This window comes from Penicillium subrubescens (genome assembly GCF_028828155.1).
Source record: "Penicillium subrubescens strain IBT 31985 chromosome Unknown utg000002l_segment0_segment0, whole genome shotgun sequence".
In the NCBI taxonomy this organism is placed as follows: Eukaryota; Fungi; Ascomycota; class Eurotiomycetes; order Eurotiales; family Aspergillaceae; genus Penicillium; species Penicillium subrubescens.
The window spans coordinates 3,117,400-3,133,754 of NW_026643152.1; the positions used below are offsets into that span (position 1 = coordinate 3,117,400).

The window sequence follows — 16,355 nt, forward strand, 5'->3', positions numbered from 1 at the left end:
GAGTCAACTTCAACACCGAAACGGGCGATAATTCCCGCTCGGTCGGGGCAGTTGCCCCGCGCCACTTCTCGCTCGTATCTCCACACGTTCACCTCACGACCAACCACCTGGCACCAACTGCCTCAAACTTATCCGATTGATCACGTCTCGGCGAATCTGCGCCTATTGAGAATTACGCGATCTGGCAATGCAGCCCTTCTAATTATGCCCCACAGTTGGTTGTGCTCTGGGGTGGCGATCAGCTGAACCGTGCGTCCGATGTCCTTGCGATCATAAATAATATGAAGATTCCAGGATCAGTGCGGGGAAACACGGCGTCATTGCTCCAAAAGGCTTGTTGGTCTTCCACGCTGAGAGGGGAGATTCTTCCCTCCAAACCATTTCCCACGGGGCCCAACCCCAGAGATAAGATTCAATCTGGCTGGCTGGACCAGACCTTATTAACCGAGCCTCAATAACGTTTCCAGTACTTCTGAGAAAACAATTCCAGGATGGGCAATTTGCCCCGCGGACCACTGTACTGGTGGTTTCCTCCCAGTCTCAGTGTCTCATAACTGTGAACCTGATCGGGGAATCTTTCCAAACTCTCAACAAGACATGACAGAGGCATGGGCATGTATTTTTATATGTGCGGGGTCCCTGGCCTATATGAGTTCAATTTGAACCTCTATCATAAGTGCAAATTTGTTCTTTCAAGCATCTTCTTATACTATTCCCCTGGGACTATCTATGAACTGATATCCGTATTACCAGAGAACTGGACCTTCTCTTTTACCCACTTCAAACACACAGAATGGCCCTCTCTCAACTATCTCAGTGGAATATTCCACCAGAGCTCATCCAGGAAGTATCAAGATATGCCACACCAACCAGCATTGCCGATTATACAGCCTTGGCCATTCTTGCCGGCATAGGGGCAACCTTCCTGTCGCGAGGAATCCTATGGGACAAGCCTGATCCATATCACCACCTGGCATTTGAGAGACCTCAGCTGAAGAACGGCGGCCAAGCTGGAGCAAATGCCAACAGAGAAACAAGGAACATCGCACAGAAGCTGGAGGAGACCGGGAAGAACATCGTCGTTTTCTGGGGGTCACAGTCTGGTACAGCCGAAGGTTTTGCCCATCGACTAGCAAGGGAAATCTCTGTGCGCTGGGATCAGGAGACTATGACGGCAGACCTTTCAGACTATGACCCTGCTACCATTGCTGAGATCCCCGACTCTAAGTTGGCCATCTTCATCGTCTCGACCTATGGCGAAGGTGACCCGAGTGACAACACGGCCGATTTCTGGAGTTGGATCAACAAGGCCGATGGTGTCTCGCTTGCCAATCTGCGCTATGCAGCCTTCGGCTTGGGCAACTCCAACTACAAATTCTACAATCGCGTTGTTGATGTCATCGTGGAGGGTCTGGAGAAGTCTGGAGCCAAGGCTTTCATGCCAATCGGTAGAGCGAATGACGCCGAGGGCGCCACTGAAGAAGATTTTATGGCGTGGAAAGATAATTTATTCGCTTGCTTCCGGGAGCAGTTCCGCTTCCAAGAAGTTGAAGCCAAATACATTCCAAGCCTGACGGTCGACGAAGATGAGTCCTTGGAACCCATTGACTTGCACAGTGGAGAACCCAAAAACCACATCGATGGACTCAAGTCAGCTACTCAGTCGTCGCCGGTACGCACATTGCCTATCACAAAATCCAGGGAACTCTTTACTGCATCAGATCGAAACTGCTTGCACATGGATTTGGACTTGACTAGCCAGCCCGAGTTGACCTACAAGACTGGTGATCACCTTGCCATTTGGCCTGGAAACCCCGATGTCGAGGTTGAACGCCTGCTTCAGGTACTTGGCATCTCATCACGCCGTGATATTCCTCTCATCATCAGATCCATTGACTCTGCCACCAAAATTACGATCCCTACGCCAACGAGTGTCATTGCTCTCTTCCGTTACTACCTAGAGATTTGTGCCCCGGTCAACCGTGATAATGTCCGCGACCTCGCACAATTTGCACCAACCCCAGAGGCAAAGGCCTACCTGATCAAGCTTGGCCAGGATAAGGAGTTTTACGCTGGCTTCATCAACCGCACACACCTCAATCTCGGCCGCCTGTTGCAACTTGCATGCCCCGAGAAGGCTTGGTCTAATCTCCCACTCGCATATCTCGTCGAGACAATGCCCCACATTCGTCCCCGATACTATTCCATTTCCTCAAGCAGTGTTGTCTCTCCTCGCAAACCCTCCATTACCGCCATCGTCTCCACAACTCCTCTTCAAGGCAACGCCAACGAACTCGTGCACGGTGTCACATCCAACTACCTTCTTGCCATTTCCCAACACTTCAGCTCCCAGCCTCACCCACATGGACTGACATACCACCTCAATGGCCCCAGCGACGCTTTGGAGGGTGGTAAAGTCTTCGCTCACATCCGTCGCAGCAAGTTCAAATTGCCGATCACGAGCAAGACACCTCTGATCATGGTGGGCGCGGGTACAGGTCTAGCACCATTCCGCGCATTCCTGGCCGAGCGATGCCAAGTCCAGAAGATTGGCAAGGAGATTGGACCCATGATTCTTTTCTTTGGATGCCGCAACCCCAATGAAGATTTTATCTACCGGGATGAGCTGGAGGAGATGCAAAAGGCTCTTGGCGACAAGTTGCAGCTGGTAACGGCATTCTCGAGAGAGGAGAGCTCACCACGCAAATATGTACAGGATCGTGTCTCGGAGCTTGGCGATGAAGTTGTCAAGCTTATTGATGAGGGTGGCAGCTTCTATGTTTGTGGCAGGGCTGGGATGGCGCGGGAGGTTGAGAAGGCTGTTGGTGGTGCAATGAAGATTGCGAAGGGATGGTCGAATGATGAGGTGAATGACTGGAGCAAGGCTGTGAAGAAGAAGAATAAGTGGCAGGAAGATGTATGGGGATAAAGCATCGTGGATTTATCTAATGCGAGATGGCATTTGGTTAGCGTGGACAGAGGCTGGAGCAAATTGGTAATCAATAGACAATGCTTTGTATTTACAAATAAGGAAACGTGTTTATGAGTTCTGATGTTATATTTCCCATGTACTATTTGACCTTTTGGATCTAATTAGTTGAGTTCAGTCTCTTGGACTCGTTACGCGTGAAATCAGTAAAATCCGAGGTGTGATTGGGATTAGACCCTAGTACTCCCCTAGATGAAGAAAATTGGGCTACAAAAGACCGGAATTTAGGTACATTGATCATGGTCAAGCCAAAATACTGATGATATAGCAATAAGCATCGATCATACTTCTGTTTTCTCCGTCATGGAACAGACAAATTCAACGCAGGCATATCTTGTATGCCATCTTTTGGATCAAGCAGATTTGACATTATTCATTTCATAGGTCAAGAAATGGTATTTATTGAAGCACATCTATCTATCATCAGGTCATGTCTGAGTCTATCATATCATTCTTTATCCGCAGTGGGATAATCAGTGTAGTGGAAGGCGTTATCCTCAAAGGGCCCATAGAAACGAGTACGATCGTACGGGGCAAGGGGGAGACCCTTCTTCAGTCTGTCGACCAGGTCAGGGTTGCTGATAAAGTACCGACCATAGAGGAGGGCATCGTATTTTCCAGACTCGACCACGCCCCAAGAGTTCTTATCATCCCAGCCGCCAGCAGAGAAGAAGGGAGTTGAGCCGAAGATTTGCCGGAACTTATCTAGGGAGACATCGAGCAGGCCCCAGCTCTTGAGGAAAGCATCTTTCTCCTCATAGCTGAAGATTTGCTCATAACGCTAGTTCTGTTAGCGCGAGCCAATAATTGCCACAAAGGATCAAAATCATACCGGCTCAATGAAGCTGACATATGAAAGGCTCGGGTGGGCCTTCTTCAAGCCTTCGCAAAGATAAGTCCAAGTCTCAACACGCTGCTCACCGCGAGCCTGATTGAACAGACCAAACGGTGAGAGACGAATAGCAAGATTCTCCTCGCCAATAGTCTTCGCAACTTCATCCATCAGCTCGAAGACAAACTGGCAGCGCTTCTCAGGAGTACCGCCGTATTCGTCAGTGCGCTTGTTAACATTGGAGCTAAGGAATTGCTCAGGAAGATAGCCATTGCCCCCGTGAATCTCCACACCATCGAAGCCAATTTCCATAGCGGTCTTTGCAGCGGCACAATAGTCCTGGATCGTTCGCTTGATATGCGCCACGGATAGTTCAATTGGCGGGTGATTCGCGTACGGGACCTGCTCGGTGGAGCCCACGGGCGGGTGCGAATAGCACTCCGTGGGTGAGTCCCACACACTGGCTGATGGGCACACAGCAAGGGAGCCAGTCATCTGGGGGATCGTAGCACGGCCGGCGTGCCAGAGTTGACAATAGATGAAACCTCCCTTGGCGTGGACAGCCTCAACAACCTTCTTCCAGCCACTGGCTTGCTCCTGAGTGAAAATACCGGGCACGCCCGGCATTCCATTGCTCTGTAATAATCACATCAAACGTTTAGAATACTGGAACCGAAATAGACGAGGCTTAACCCCTTTAACTGACAAAATCAGGGGGGTATATGTGGTGGGGACTCGTGTATGATATACACAACTTTTGCACTATTTACCTCGAGAGAAGGAGGAATACCCTCCGAGATGATCAAGCCGCCCTCACTGGCACGTTGAGAATAGTAGTTGATCACAAGATCACCAGGAATCCAAATACGATTAGGATTCTCTGCAGTACTGATAGGGTTTTTCGGCACTCCCCGGTTACGGGTCAAAGGCGCATGGATGATTCGGTGGCGGAGGGTAATGTTTCCACCGGCAATGGTCAGGGGCCGGAAAAGAGCCGAATCCTCGGGGCTGAGATAGTGGATAGTCATCGCTATGGCTTTGTCTGGGCTATGCTTATGTGGAGGAGTAGTAATAACAATAGGGATGAAAAAAGGGGAATATCGTCAATATACGGAGAACAAAAACAATGGAAGGCCGCAGGGCCCCCTTTTTGCATTTTTTTCCCATGTTAACCAAGGCTTAGGACGGGCTGTCAAACCCGTCAGTTCGGTTAGGAGGAGTTAGGGTTTCTAGTGATAGTCCACTTGTGCCGCTTCATAAAACGACGGTGCTATCTCGGCGTGGGAATTATCTGTGCCCTCCATGATATTGCGGCCCACCCACCGCTTCCGCTTATGGGTGCGCCCTAAATCCCCGTCACCCCTAAATCCCCGTCACATTTTTACCATGCGTCTAAAAAAACCATCAAATTAGATAACTAGCCTAAATAAAAAAGATCTCCTCGCTCCAGGGCTACTCTAGCCGATTCGGTAGACCTATCAATATCCTCCTGGGGCCTCTTTGGCATATCCAAACCAGTAGCCTGCTTATACTGCTTCGCAAGCTTCCTCTCCTCCGCAGCAGCCTCTTTCTCCTTTCTAGTCTTGATTGACCGATTCGCATCGCGAACGCTTAGTATACCAGTTTGGCTAAGCGGTTTAACCTGGCGCTTGGTAATTGGGCGCCTCAAGGGCTCCTGAGCGGCCCTAATTCGCGAAACAGTCGCTTCCGCCATCATAAGCCGCTCGTAGATTATCCTGTGGTGATTGTGAAGCATTGCAATATCTCGCTGAACCTTCGGGTCAAAGGTAGCCACCTTCTTTGATATCTTCTTCTGATTCTTCTCTAGCGCTTCAATTGACTTCGGAGGGGTATTCTCCACGCTTGATGATAGTAAATTTGTAGGCTCCGGTGATGGAGTTCGGGGTTCTCCATGAGCGCGAAGATCAGGTGCGTGAAGAGGAGTAAATTCTAGCTGGCTAGCTAGTTTATCCACTATATTTTGGCCGTTGACTGGCCAAATACCACGATCTTTGAAGGATTGCCGAATAATTCGTTGGTTAAATGCCTTCGCTCGTACAGGCCCAATTACCCGTAGAAAATCCGGTTTACCACATGGCTGACCACCCCAGAAAGATAGCTCATTATTCATAAGCCGAAATTGCTGCTTATAGCTCAAAAATGGCTTACCATCAAGTGGCTGACAGAGATGTGTTGAATGAGGTATAAAGCCGAATGGTATAATATCAGCTAACTCGCATATCTCAAGGAATTCGAGGGTAAGATGTGCTCCGTGGCCATCAAAGAGTAGGAAGCGCTTTTCACCCTTTTTTAGACGGTCGGGTGTAGCAGTAGCTGAAATAAAATGATATAGCCATTCAGAAGCAATTTCATCAGAAATCCAGCCATTCGGTGAGGTAGCAGTAAGTGTGTTTAGAGGTAAATCCTCACTATTATGGAACCAGCTCTCCATAAAGACCCCGCCGCTTTTAAAGATAAATAGCGGATCCATTTGCCAGCCGTCAGCAGCAATACATTCGAGTGCAGTGATAGTTTCGCCTCGCTCAGCTTCAGCAAGGTCAGGGCAGTGCAATCTACCATTAATAACCTTACGAGACTGGCCCTGGCCAGGTTGGAAACCACACTCATCGAAGTTATAGACTAGCCTTGCAGGGATATCCTTTAGCAGGGTTGCAAGCTGATCATACCAGAAAGAGAGAGCCCCTGCATCTTCGGCTTGAATGCGCTTTGATTCCTTTAGATTCTGCTTCACTGGAGCGAGGGATAGGCGCTTTGGAAGGCGTGATATAAAGTAGTATGCCCAATTCTTGCCAACCGGCTGCCGACCCGCATCAGCGCGCGTAAGGGCCTGATTTGCCCACGCTTCTATAAGCTTTGCAGTAGGCGGTAGGTTCCAATCGCACATTTTGACTATCCAAGCAGTCAAAGCCTTCTCCTGATGTGATGTAAGCGCATTCTTGCGCGATTCAGTGGTAGAAAAGGGCGATCGGGCCTTCTTGACGCGATCGGCAAGGGTAGTTCGAGACACGCTAAATTCACGCGCAGTTTTAGCGATATTCGGCTTTTTTTGGTGTAGAACGGCTTTACAGGCCTTCTGCAGGCGATCCTCGTCAAAATTGGAGTATTTAGGCATATTGGGTGGTTGGGAAAGGGAGTTGAAATCGAATGGTAAAAATGTGACGGGGATTTAGGGGTGACGGGGATTTAGGGCGCACCCATAAGCGGAAGCGGTGGGTGGGCCGCAATATCATGGAGGGCACAGATATAGTTTCTTCCATCTTCCGCGGCTACGCTGTGAGGTTCGATACGAGATAGTAATCCACTTCACTTGTCCGTATAGAGTGGGTGGAGTGTAGCTAATGGAGTAGTTTGTGGTACAGTGGGGTTCCACAGGCTGGGAAGTCCGACAGATTTTCAAAATCCGCTTTTTCAGTCATCAGTTGAGCGATAGACCAAGCAAAAATTGAGAACTCAGTCATCAATTAAGATGAGTTGAAATGCGCTGAGAAAGAGATGTCAAGATAGAGGAACTCGAAGAATATCTAATGGCCCCGTTTCTCCCGTCTCCAGATCCAGACTTTCGAGCCGCCACGGAAACTCAAACTTACCATGTTCCCGGCCATGGTGTCGGGAGCCGCCGCGTAATTGACTCCGACTTCCGAGCATGGCCAAAGTCCATCGGTAGATCCAGCAATCATTGATGGCGAAAAATGAAGACTGGAGCCCCGTCTGCAGTTCTGGACTATTGAGTGGATGGTCAATAGTGTTCCTTCTCCACCACTAAACACCTTTGGTCGCAGATTTGCATTTCTCTTAGTCGCGAACTCCCCAAGGAACCGTGGGATCGTGTGGGATCGCCGAGGCTCGACCGCCGTCATATTCTTTTTATGTCCAACGGCTCCCCGATAATGATGTTTTCTTTTGTTTTGCAAGCATTGTGTGTGACTTTGGCATTGTCTTCAAGATGAGTACGAGTCAACCGCACGATGTCTACCACACGGTTAATCTGGTGACGCAAATTCTATGCATCCCGATCGTCTCGATCTTCGTGGCTTTGCGCTTCTATACCCGATGGCGATTCAGGCAGAGCCTCGGTGTTGAGGATTGTGAGTTATGCGTTCTAGAATGTCTTGCAGGGTACTTTTGCTAACGTTATACGATATTAGATGCTTGCGCTGTGGCTTGGGTACGGCTTGCATTGACTAATTGACTTTGATAAGGTAGCTTGCTAATATCATCTGACAGGGGTTGTTCATGGGATACTGCGCTATTGGTATCGTCGGTGAGTACATCCTAAACGTCAGGATCACTCGAGGCATGTTGCTAACCCATCCAAGTCGGCAATCATGGCGGAGGTTACCACTTCGACCAGTTGAGCCACGAGACCCAGATTCAATACAGGAAGTTCTGCTATATCGCCACCATCCTCTACTGCCCGATGGCCCTCTTCGTCAAGATCGCCCTCCTAGCCATCCTCACTCGCATCTTCGCGCCATACCGCGGCAAGGTGTGGTTCATCTACATCCTACTCGGCTGCCTCTGCACCTACTACATCATCGCCCTCATTATCAAGATCCGCATGTGTTATCCCATTCCTCTATACTGGCTGGGAGAGCTTCCGAACGGAGAGGGCTCATGTCTTGACCAAGCTGCTGCCCTGATCGCCGACTCGGTCATCAGTGTTGTTAGCGATCTCATCATCCTCATCCTACCACTGCCATTGACCTGGTCACTTCAAATGTCGCGCAGTCGGAAGCTTCGCGTCATTGGACTTCTCAGTGCTGGAGGTCTTGCGACTGGGTTTAGTGTCTATCGGTTGATTCTAGTCCTCAAGGACGGATCGTCCCCGGATGCTAGCATCCTGTTTATATGTGTCATTATGTCTGGGTAAGTACTTCCACCTTCCTGTCTGTACTTTTTCACGACCCCTAACCGATCACTAGCAATGCCGAGGGTGGCGTTGGATTGATCTGCGCCTGTCTTCCCGTTCTCAACGTCCTCATCTCACACTACAGGAAAGAGTACTCGTCACAAAAATACTATAACCAGGGCTCGGATATTCAACTGGGCGAACGCAAGTCCGGCAACATCTCTCAGTCCGCCAGCCGCTTCGGCAAGACGCCCAACTTCGGCGATCAGAACGATCAAAGTCATCTCATCTCCTTTGCTGGAACTCCAGATGCGTCCGACTCCATTTATAATGATGATGGAATCAGAAAGACGGTTGCAGTGTCACAGACTGTGGAAAGTGCCGATGGCGATAGTCGATGACAAAAGTGATGCTTGTAATATAGAATGTACCCTAAGATACCAAACCTTGCTTAATTAATGTTGAACGATTTTTCTTGTGATTGGACTTTCATTGCGTGAATGGCTACCTCATAGCAGAGTTGGGATCAAACAACCCAGAGTGATGCCACAGTCCATCTAGTCCAGCATCAAACCCGACAGACCAAGACGCGTCGATGAATGGCCACTGAAACATGTCTGTTTCAAGATCAGGATGACTTCCGGTGGCACTTTGTTCTTTGGAAAAGAAAGCGACATCGCCTTCGTGGCCAGGGGATGAACTTGTGCGCCCTTGTTCCTGATGCGTGTTTTGTAATTCTCGAGCTTCGGCAGTCATTGCTCTCGTTGTATCTAGCTCGCGATTTGGACGCGATCGGATGTCACCATATTCATCCAAAGTTCCTGCCAATGCAAACCGTCTTGGACTGTGCATAACCGATTCTGGGTGTGTTTGGGTGCTCTTCACTGTTTCGTAGAATCGGTTCGCATCTTGTACAGTTCGCCACTGTCGGAGTATTAGACAATCTGGGTGGTTACAGGGGGATTGTAAGGTCAGTTCTTACCCAGCTTCTGCCAACCGGCCACAATGTACTCAATCGTTCGAGATACATCATGTTTTGTGTTTTCTCGTCCTCTGCTCTATCGAGCCCTCCTGGATATCGCTGTGGTACGAGGGTTCCGTACATGTTGATGTGCGCAGCAACGAAGACGCTGAATCCTGAGTATGGGGTCATCACAGAGGCCTCGGAGGCTTCCAGTGCCGATAAAATACTGCTAATATGTTGCGCAGCCTCAAAGAGCTGTTGAATTGTGTCAGGCTGATATTGATCATCGTCGGTCATGTCGTGAAAAACGTCAGAGTGGGGCTTGAGATTCGATAAGAAGCGATCACGGTGAAGAAAAACAATGCTATGCTTGGGTTCAGCCCCCCTCCCTAGGTATAGATAATTGTCTCTACTACATACCTCATAAAATAGAGCAGATTAATGTATGCAAAAAGCTCTCCATACCCTAGAGCAACATGAGCCTGCGCACTAGTATCAGGATATTTGACAGTCCTGTCCTGAAGTGACCGCCACTCGTCTAATTCTGCCTTGAGCCGATGCCACGTTTTATGAAGGGCAGAAGTGGGCGATTCGTCCGAACTAAAAGAAGCAAGTGAGCGCCGGTGTTCGTTGGCAAATCTAAGAATCCGGACAAAGATATCGAATCCCCGGATGACTATCGTCAGGCCGTTTTCAATTGTCAGATTATTTGCCTGAGGGCACTTCTTATTCATGTCGACTGGCATCAACCTCCTGTCAGGCAATTGGTTGAACGTGAAATCTCGGTCACTGATAGGAAGTGGGACTGATATTTGAGAGAACGACAGTGCGAAATGTTGCCGAGCACCTGAGCTCAGCTCACAGTCTTGCGCAAAGCAGCACCAATAAGTACGAACGAGCTGCTCGTACTGTGTTTGGGATGCATGGAATTCGTGTGGACTGTGTTCCATACTGTCGTCTGCCATTTTGAGAAGTGACTGGATCATATATGTGGCCATTCCTAGAGAAGTTAGAATCATCCCCAACAGGAACCGAAAATGCCTCATGCTCGCACATACCGCTATACATCCAAGCCTGATAAGGTCGGCCAGTACCCCATTCATAGAAGGAGATCATGACCAAAGACTGCGCGAGATAAAGTGAAGGGGCTTCCATCACCCGGTGTGGAAGATGTTTCTGCGCGTACCCCGCATAGGTCTCCTCGTCTTCCAATCCATCGCTGCTCATGAAGCGAACGCAAAGCGATAGAAGAGATGCAATGAAGACAGAATCAACTGACTCGAAGCTTGACGAAACATCTGAGATCAGTGAAGGGTAATGCAAAAAGTTCGCAATGGGGAATTTCTTCCGATAAGTCTCGATCGCGCTGATGACGGTCGACGCAGACAAAGATGATATTGGATCCTCGGGAATATCTTTGACATTTTGAGACCTTCTTCGGATATTGCTATGCTCACTTTCAGGTGCAGGTGATGAATTGGCAGTGGCTTTTCGCTTTCGCGAGGGCGCCGATTTGACTACGCCGCTGCCTTTCGTGGTCCTTGATTCCCGAGGATCTGTTAAAGCACAGTCCTTGGTATTGGCCTTCAGGCATCGCCGACAAGGAGGTGTTCCCTCATGAACACACTTGACTTTTGCTCGCCTGTCAAGGTCAGAACAAGCCGTTGAATGAATGAATTCCAGCCAACATACCGGCAGGCATCACATGATATGGATAGCCTCATTGGGCGGTTAAGAGTCGATTGTGGGCGATATATGATCTGGCTGTCACACAGGGTCCATCAGAGAGTTTTCCAGATTCTTAAGAAGATTATTTGGGACGAAGGCCTGTTTTGAATGCGTTTTCACCGTGAGGGGCGTGTACCAGGAAGGAGAGAAGCATCGGGATGATCCCCAAGAATTCAGGTGTCGATATTGCCGACTCCCGCCAGTGCAATCAAATCATGTGACATGGCTACCATTCCATGGACTATAGTATACTTTGAAGAAAGGTAGTTTTGTGGGGGATTACATGAGTATTGAATGTGAATTAGTTTCTATTAGGTATGCTTAGGTATCTATATGCAACGCTCTTGATCAATGCTAACGTCCTTGTTCGCAACCGTCCACTGCAACACAGCTGCATTAAACTTATCGACCTGCAACTCGTCCGTAGCCCAAGAAGTGACAATCCTCACAACAACCCGGCCATCATCCAAATGCTCCCAAGTATAAAACCGGAATCTTTCCTGCAATGTCCGAATCAACCGTTGTGGAAGAATGACAAACACTTGATTGGTCTCCGTCTCCGCGGCCAATTCATACCCCAAAGTCTCAAAGTTGGCAGAGATCTTCTCAGACATGGCATTGGCATGGGTAGCCAGCGCGAAAAAGAGATCATCCCGGAACAACTCCATAAACTGAACACCCAAGATACGGCCCTTCGCCAGCAAAGCGCCGTGTTGTTTGAGGTGGAAGACAAATCCTTCGGCGAGAGCCTTCTTCACGACGATGGCTTCACCCATGAGCGCACCGGCCTTGGTTCCACCAATCCAGAAGATATCGGCGAATTCAAAAATATCTCGCAGAGCCATATCGTTCTTCTTCGAGCACAAAGCAGTCCCGATTCGGGCTCCGTCTACCAGAAGCAAAAGATTCATTTCTTTGCACAGCGCGGAAAGAGTGCTCATCTCGCGCTTTGTGTAGACAGTCCCAGTCTCCGAGGCATTAGAAATATACAGCAGCCTGGGCTTAGCCATGTGCGGGAAGAATTGATTTTGCTGAATAGCTTTTCGGAGATTTGTCGGCGTCATCTTTCCATCGACTGCAGGGACAAGAACGAGTTTGTGTCCCGTTGCTTCAATCGCACCAGCTTCTTTGCAGGCAATGTGGCCCGAATCCAGAGTAATTACGGCCTCATATGGACGCAGACAGCTAGCGATTGAAATGAGGTTGGCAGATGTTCCACTAGGGACGAAGAAAATATCTGCCTCATCTTCAGTGCAATTAATCCTTTGGCGGATCAATTGTCTAGCCTGGTTGGAGTAATCATCATTCCCGTAGGAGACTTGTTGTGTTGAATTTGTGCGAAGCAGAGCTTCCAGAATTTGTGGGTGAGCTCCCTCGCTATAATCGTCCATAAGGCTGTATGGAGGACATGCCTCGTCTTGGCATAGACTGGTAGAAGGCATGATGTGCTGTCACTGTCCCCCAGATTTGGATGGAATTGGGTTTAAAGAGTAGGGCTTGGCTGTGGAAAAGAGATGCGACCAGTTTTTTGCTGGAAATCCAAAAAAAAGTCCCCTGTGGCGATTTGAGTCACCCAAAGACCTAAATAGAATCGGCGGGAATAAAAAAAGAGGAAGGTGCTTCGGGAATAAAATGCTCGGGAATAATGGTCGGTTTATTCCCGAGGACCACGATCCGGGAATCCCTTGCGACCCTTATCAAGTTATTCTCATGTAATCGGTGGGCCAGAACCCGGAAGTGCATTTTTCGACCCAACAAAGACGGATCAGATGATCAAACCCGCATGGTAGACAGGTGCAAGTTGCAATGAAGGCTAATCATATCATCAAACCGGGTGGATTACCGGAAATCCGGCGGCTGCGTTGACACCTTCCTGTGTAGTCCTGCAGCTGTATCCTCACGGAAGACCTGGAATGAAGAATCAGTATTTAGTGCAACATCGAGGGGCATGGATCCCTTGATCAAAGGGATGCCCCGCAGCTGGCAGCTTGACAAGGTCCACTGGGGTTAGTCTCGGAGAAGTGTGGGCACGTCTATCAACCTCAATGGGCAGGAAACAACTATTTGGAAATCAGGAGCAAATCGGTGACATGCAAACAGGTCCAATTGAAATGCTGTATTGATCAGCTGAGACAGTAAACATGAACAGATTGGAGGCTATATACCAATGAAAAGAAAGTAATACGCCATACCAGTGTAAAACACTAATGTACAATAAAACTCCCGCAACCCATGCATAATCGATAGTAAGTCGAGAAAGTGTTTTACCGGAAGGGAATCAATCTATCCTGTCCGATCGGAGATGAGCCTCTTCTTCGGGCAGTCCTTCCTCCATGGGAACACGCTGGTACAGCCGGACCCGCCAGCCACGAATCAGCAAATAGCTCGCCATGATACCGCACATCACGGCCAGGAGCAGGATGAGGGCGAAGAGACCTCCAATACTGCGAATGGTCTCGTAGGTGTTCATCAAGGTCAACGTGGCCTTGCGAAGTTGAGCATCCGCAGTATCATCCGCGGTAGGGAGAAGATCCTCGTCACTGGTCCAATCGTCCGGCGTGATACTACTATCTTGCCGATAGATGGTCGCCGGGTTGTTAGGCCGAGGACTGGAAGAGTACCCGTTCCATCCAGAGGTCTGCCAGTTAGGGAAGCTGGTTCGCTGCACCTTCGATATGCCGAAAGCATTCCCATCGCGGTCGACAGCCTCGACACTAACCCAGTCGAGGTATCCCTTCGCGATGAACATGGTCTCGAAATCGCTTTTGAAAGCATTGCCGACGAAGACAGGCTTGTCGAACTGTGAGGCCTGGGCATAGAAGTTCCAGTAGGCGATATCGGTTGCACCATTCCAGCTGACCCAGAAGGTGGTGACCAAATTCGACTCGTCGGTACCGATCACGGACGAGACAACGTCGGGAGGAGTGTGAGGGCGACCAGTGAACTCGAACTTATAGGCACGGTAGTTCGAGTAGCGAGGGGACGTGAATCGAGCACTCATGAGAGGCTCACCCTCGGGCGTGAACTCTGAGATATAACCACCCTGGCTCCAGCACACAAACATGTTCTGGTTCGGAAGCACCTGTGAGTTACCACGAAGTCGGGTGAGATCGCCATCTGGGCGATTGTAACGGCGAAGCACTCGAGCAGTCATGGGAACTGTACCCGATTCTACCTCGATGATTAAAGCGGAGGAAACCTGCTCTTCGGCGAATTCCTCGTCGGACGCATTGTTCAGGAACGAGATGACATGGCGGGTACCCGAGGATTCCAGAAACTTGGCGTCGTGTTGTTTGGAGAAGATGAAATCCTGGTCGAAATCGCCACTATGCTGCCCATTGAGTCGCCAGACGATATGACCATCCACGCCGGAAATCAGGTACAGCGTATTGGTGAAGCGCATCGAGATCAGGTAATCTCCGTTGTCGTTCTTATCGACCGAGTTGATATGCACGTAATCCCAACCGGGGGACCCTCCACATCCGAGTATTGACTATAATGAACGGTCTCCGCGAGGGGGATTTGGTTGTATGACCTCCATTCATAGTTCACCTCGGCAGTGTTCAGGTCGATCTCCGCAAAGCCACCTGTCTCCAGCCAGGTCTGTTCCTCGGGACGACCGAACTCCGCCAGAGAAATTTCCTCATTGAGGTAGACCGTCACCAGGGCGGTCTTTCCATCCTTGAGGACGTTGAACTCATGGATATCGAAAGCGCCGAGATCTTGTCGCAAAGGAACCTTTTTGAAGACCTCGTAATTCTTATCCAAAATCATACCAAATCCTCTTTCGCTTCCGTCGTTGTTGTATTGCAGAATTAGGGAGATGTGTGGTTCATTTCCGATGCTGTGAATGACCTTGAAATCGAAGACATTGCGGTTGTCGAACATGGGCGATCCAGTCCAGATGAGTTGCTATGAATAGAGAATTGAATTAGTCGGGTCTTAATGAGTGATGGTGACACTATTCACAGAGAACATACCCCATCCTGATCATAAATATGCGGGCCGACCTGATACTGCTCGTACAGACTGGTCGGCTCATCCGGTGAGATGTGTAAATACGGCGAGACAAACCAGTAGCCCGGCGCAACACGACTGCGATCCTGGTAGGTGATGTTGAATTTGACGGCTCTCACATCCGGAAGCTGGACAAGAATACGAAAGTTAGACGATCCACCATCCAATTTTGGGTACAAACACGAAGCACCAGCCACTCACGGTCACAAAGGACATCAAATCATCGTCGGAGTGCCAGGCAACGACATTTTGCAGGCACAACAACAATAGACCGAGCCAAAGCATGGTATTTCAAACGAGGAACGCAGTTAAACCGAATTGGCCATGAAGGAAAGGAGGAATGGCCAGATAGATTACGAAAGATCGTGTCGGGTGTGCCGGTCGCACAGCGAGAAGAACCGGGGTGTCTGCGGCAGGCGGGAGACGGAGAGTTGACGGCCGGCAGGATGGGGACTTGGGGTTGGTGGTTGGTGGACATTTTAGGGACATCTGGACCCCAGTGGGGCCAATTAGGGGGTCGCGACAAGCATTGGCATTGCCCTGATGACGCAGCCTTGTACCTGAAAAGACAGACTGGGACCATGATGGATTATTATTGATCATTGATACTCTGCGAAGGGGCTAGACTATCAAGAGAAACTAACAGCAACTCAAGCTCTTCATAGACATACTCTACGCGAAGATCAAGGGCTTGTCGGTCCACATACATGGCGTTCTGTACGGAGTACGCGTATACATATCCCACTGGGGTCAAAGAAGGCCTGCCTAGTTAACTAACTAGCGTCCGAACCCTGCCCCCTGTTTAGATTCATGGCCTAACTACCGAGCACCACGGGTCTTATCCAATCGCACATTATGAGCGCGTTTCATATGATAATCAGAAGTTGAAAATTATATGCAACACAAGTAATCTCATCCATCACAGGAGGTTCTCTACGCAAAGTTCTCTTCTCTC

At 49.4% G+C, this 16,355-nt stretch overlaps 6 protein-coding genes across 6 annotated transcripts; 2 read left to right on the top strand and 4 right to left on the bottom strand.

The window, feature by feature from the left end:
- Positions 1 to 793: 793 nt before the first annotated feature.
- On the top strand, positions 794 to 2,929 carry N7473_002511 (NADPH--cytochrome P450 reductase; the record flags this gene model as incomplete). Its single annotated transcript, XM_057148451.1, has 1 exon — positions 794 to 2,929. The coding sequence occupies one exon, from the start codon at positions 794 to 796 to the stop codon at positions 2,927 to 2,929; it is 2,136 nt and encodes a 711-aa protein (XP_057012105.1).
- A 508-nt stretch (positions 2,930 to 3,437) lies between these two features.
- On the bottom strand, positions 3,438 to 4,849 carry N7473_002512 (alkene reductase; the record flags this gene model as incomplete). Its single annotated transcript, XM_057148452.1, has 3 exons — positions 3,438 to 3,770; positions 3,822 to 4,457; positions 4,592 to 4,849. 3 exons carry the CDS (start codon positions 4,847 to 4,849, stop codon positions 3,438 to 3,440), a joined length of 1,227 nt encoding a protein of 408 aa, XP_057012106.1.
- Positions 4,850 to 7,785: 2,936 nt separating this feature from the next.
- On the top strand, positions 7,786 to 9,092 carry N7473_002513 (uncharacterized protein; the record flags this gene model as incomplete). The annotated part of the gene is made up of 5 exons (XM_057148453.1): positions 7,786 to 7,927; positions 7,988 to 8,007; positions 8,067 to 8,103; positions 8,159 to 8,708; positions 8,765 to 9,092. The coding sequence occupies 5 exons, from the start codon at positions 7,786 to 7,788 to the stop codon at positions 9,090 to 9,092; spliced, it is 1,077 nt and encodes a 358-aa protein (XP_057012107.1).
- A 103-nt stretch (positions 9,093 to 9,195) lies between these two features.
- Positions 9,196 to 11,379, bottom strand: N7473_002514 (Zn(II)2Cys6 transcription factor; the record flags this gene model as incomplete). Its single annotated transcript, XM_057148454.1, has 5 exons — positions 9,196 to 9,615; positions 9,674 to 10,019; positions 10,076 to 10,655; positions 10,714 to 11,297; positions 11,348 to 11,379. 5 exons carry the CDS (start codon positions 11,377 to 11,379, stop codon positions 9,196 to 9,198), a joined length of 1,962 nt encoding a protein of 653 aa, XP_057012108.1.
- Positions 11,380 to 11,712: 333 nt separating this feature from the next.
- Positions 11,713 to 12,825, bottom strand: N7473_002515 (threonine aldolase family protein; the record flags this gene model as incomplete). Its single annotated transcript, XM_057148455.1, has 1 exon — positions 11,713 to 12,825. The coding sequence occupies one exon, from the start codon at positions 12,823 to 12,825 to the stop codon at positions 11,713 to 11,715; it is 1,113 nt and encodes a 370-aa protein (XP_057012109.1).
- An 836-nt stretch (positions 12,826 to 13,661) lies between these two features.
- On the bottom strand, positions 13,662 to 15,819 carry N7473_002516 (uncharacterized protein; the record flags this gene model as incomplete). Its single annotated transcript, XM_057148456.1, is given in 4 exon segments — positions 13,662 to 14,876; positions 14,888 to 15,295; positions 15,364 to 15,528; positions 15,602 to 15,819. 4 exon segments carry the CDS (start codon positions 15,683 to 15,685, stop codon positions 13,662 to 13,664), a joined length of 1,872 nt encoding a protein of 623 aa, XP_057012110.1. The 5' UTR covers positions 15,686 to 15,819.
- Positions 15,820 to 16,355: the final 536 nt, after the last annotated feature.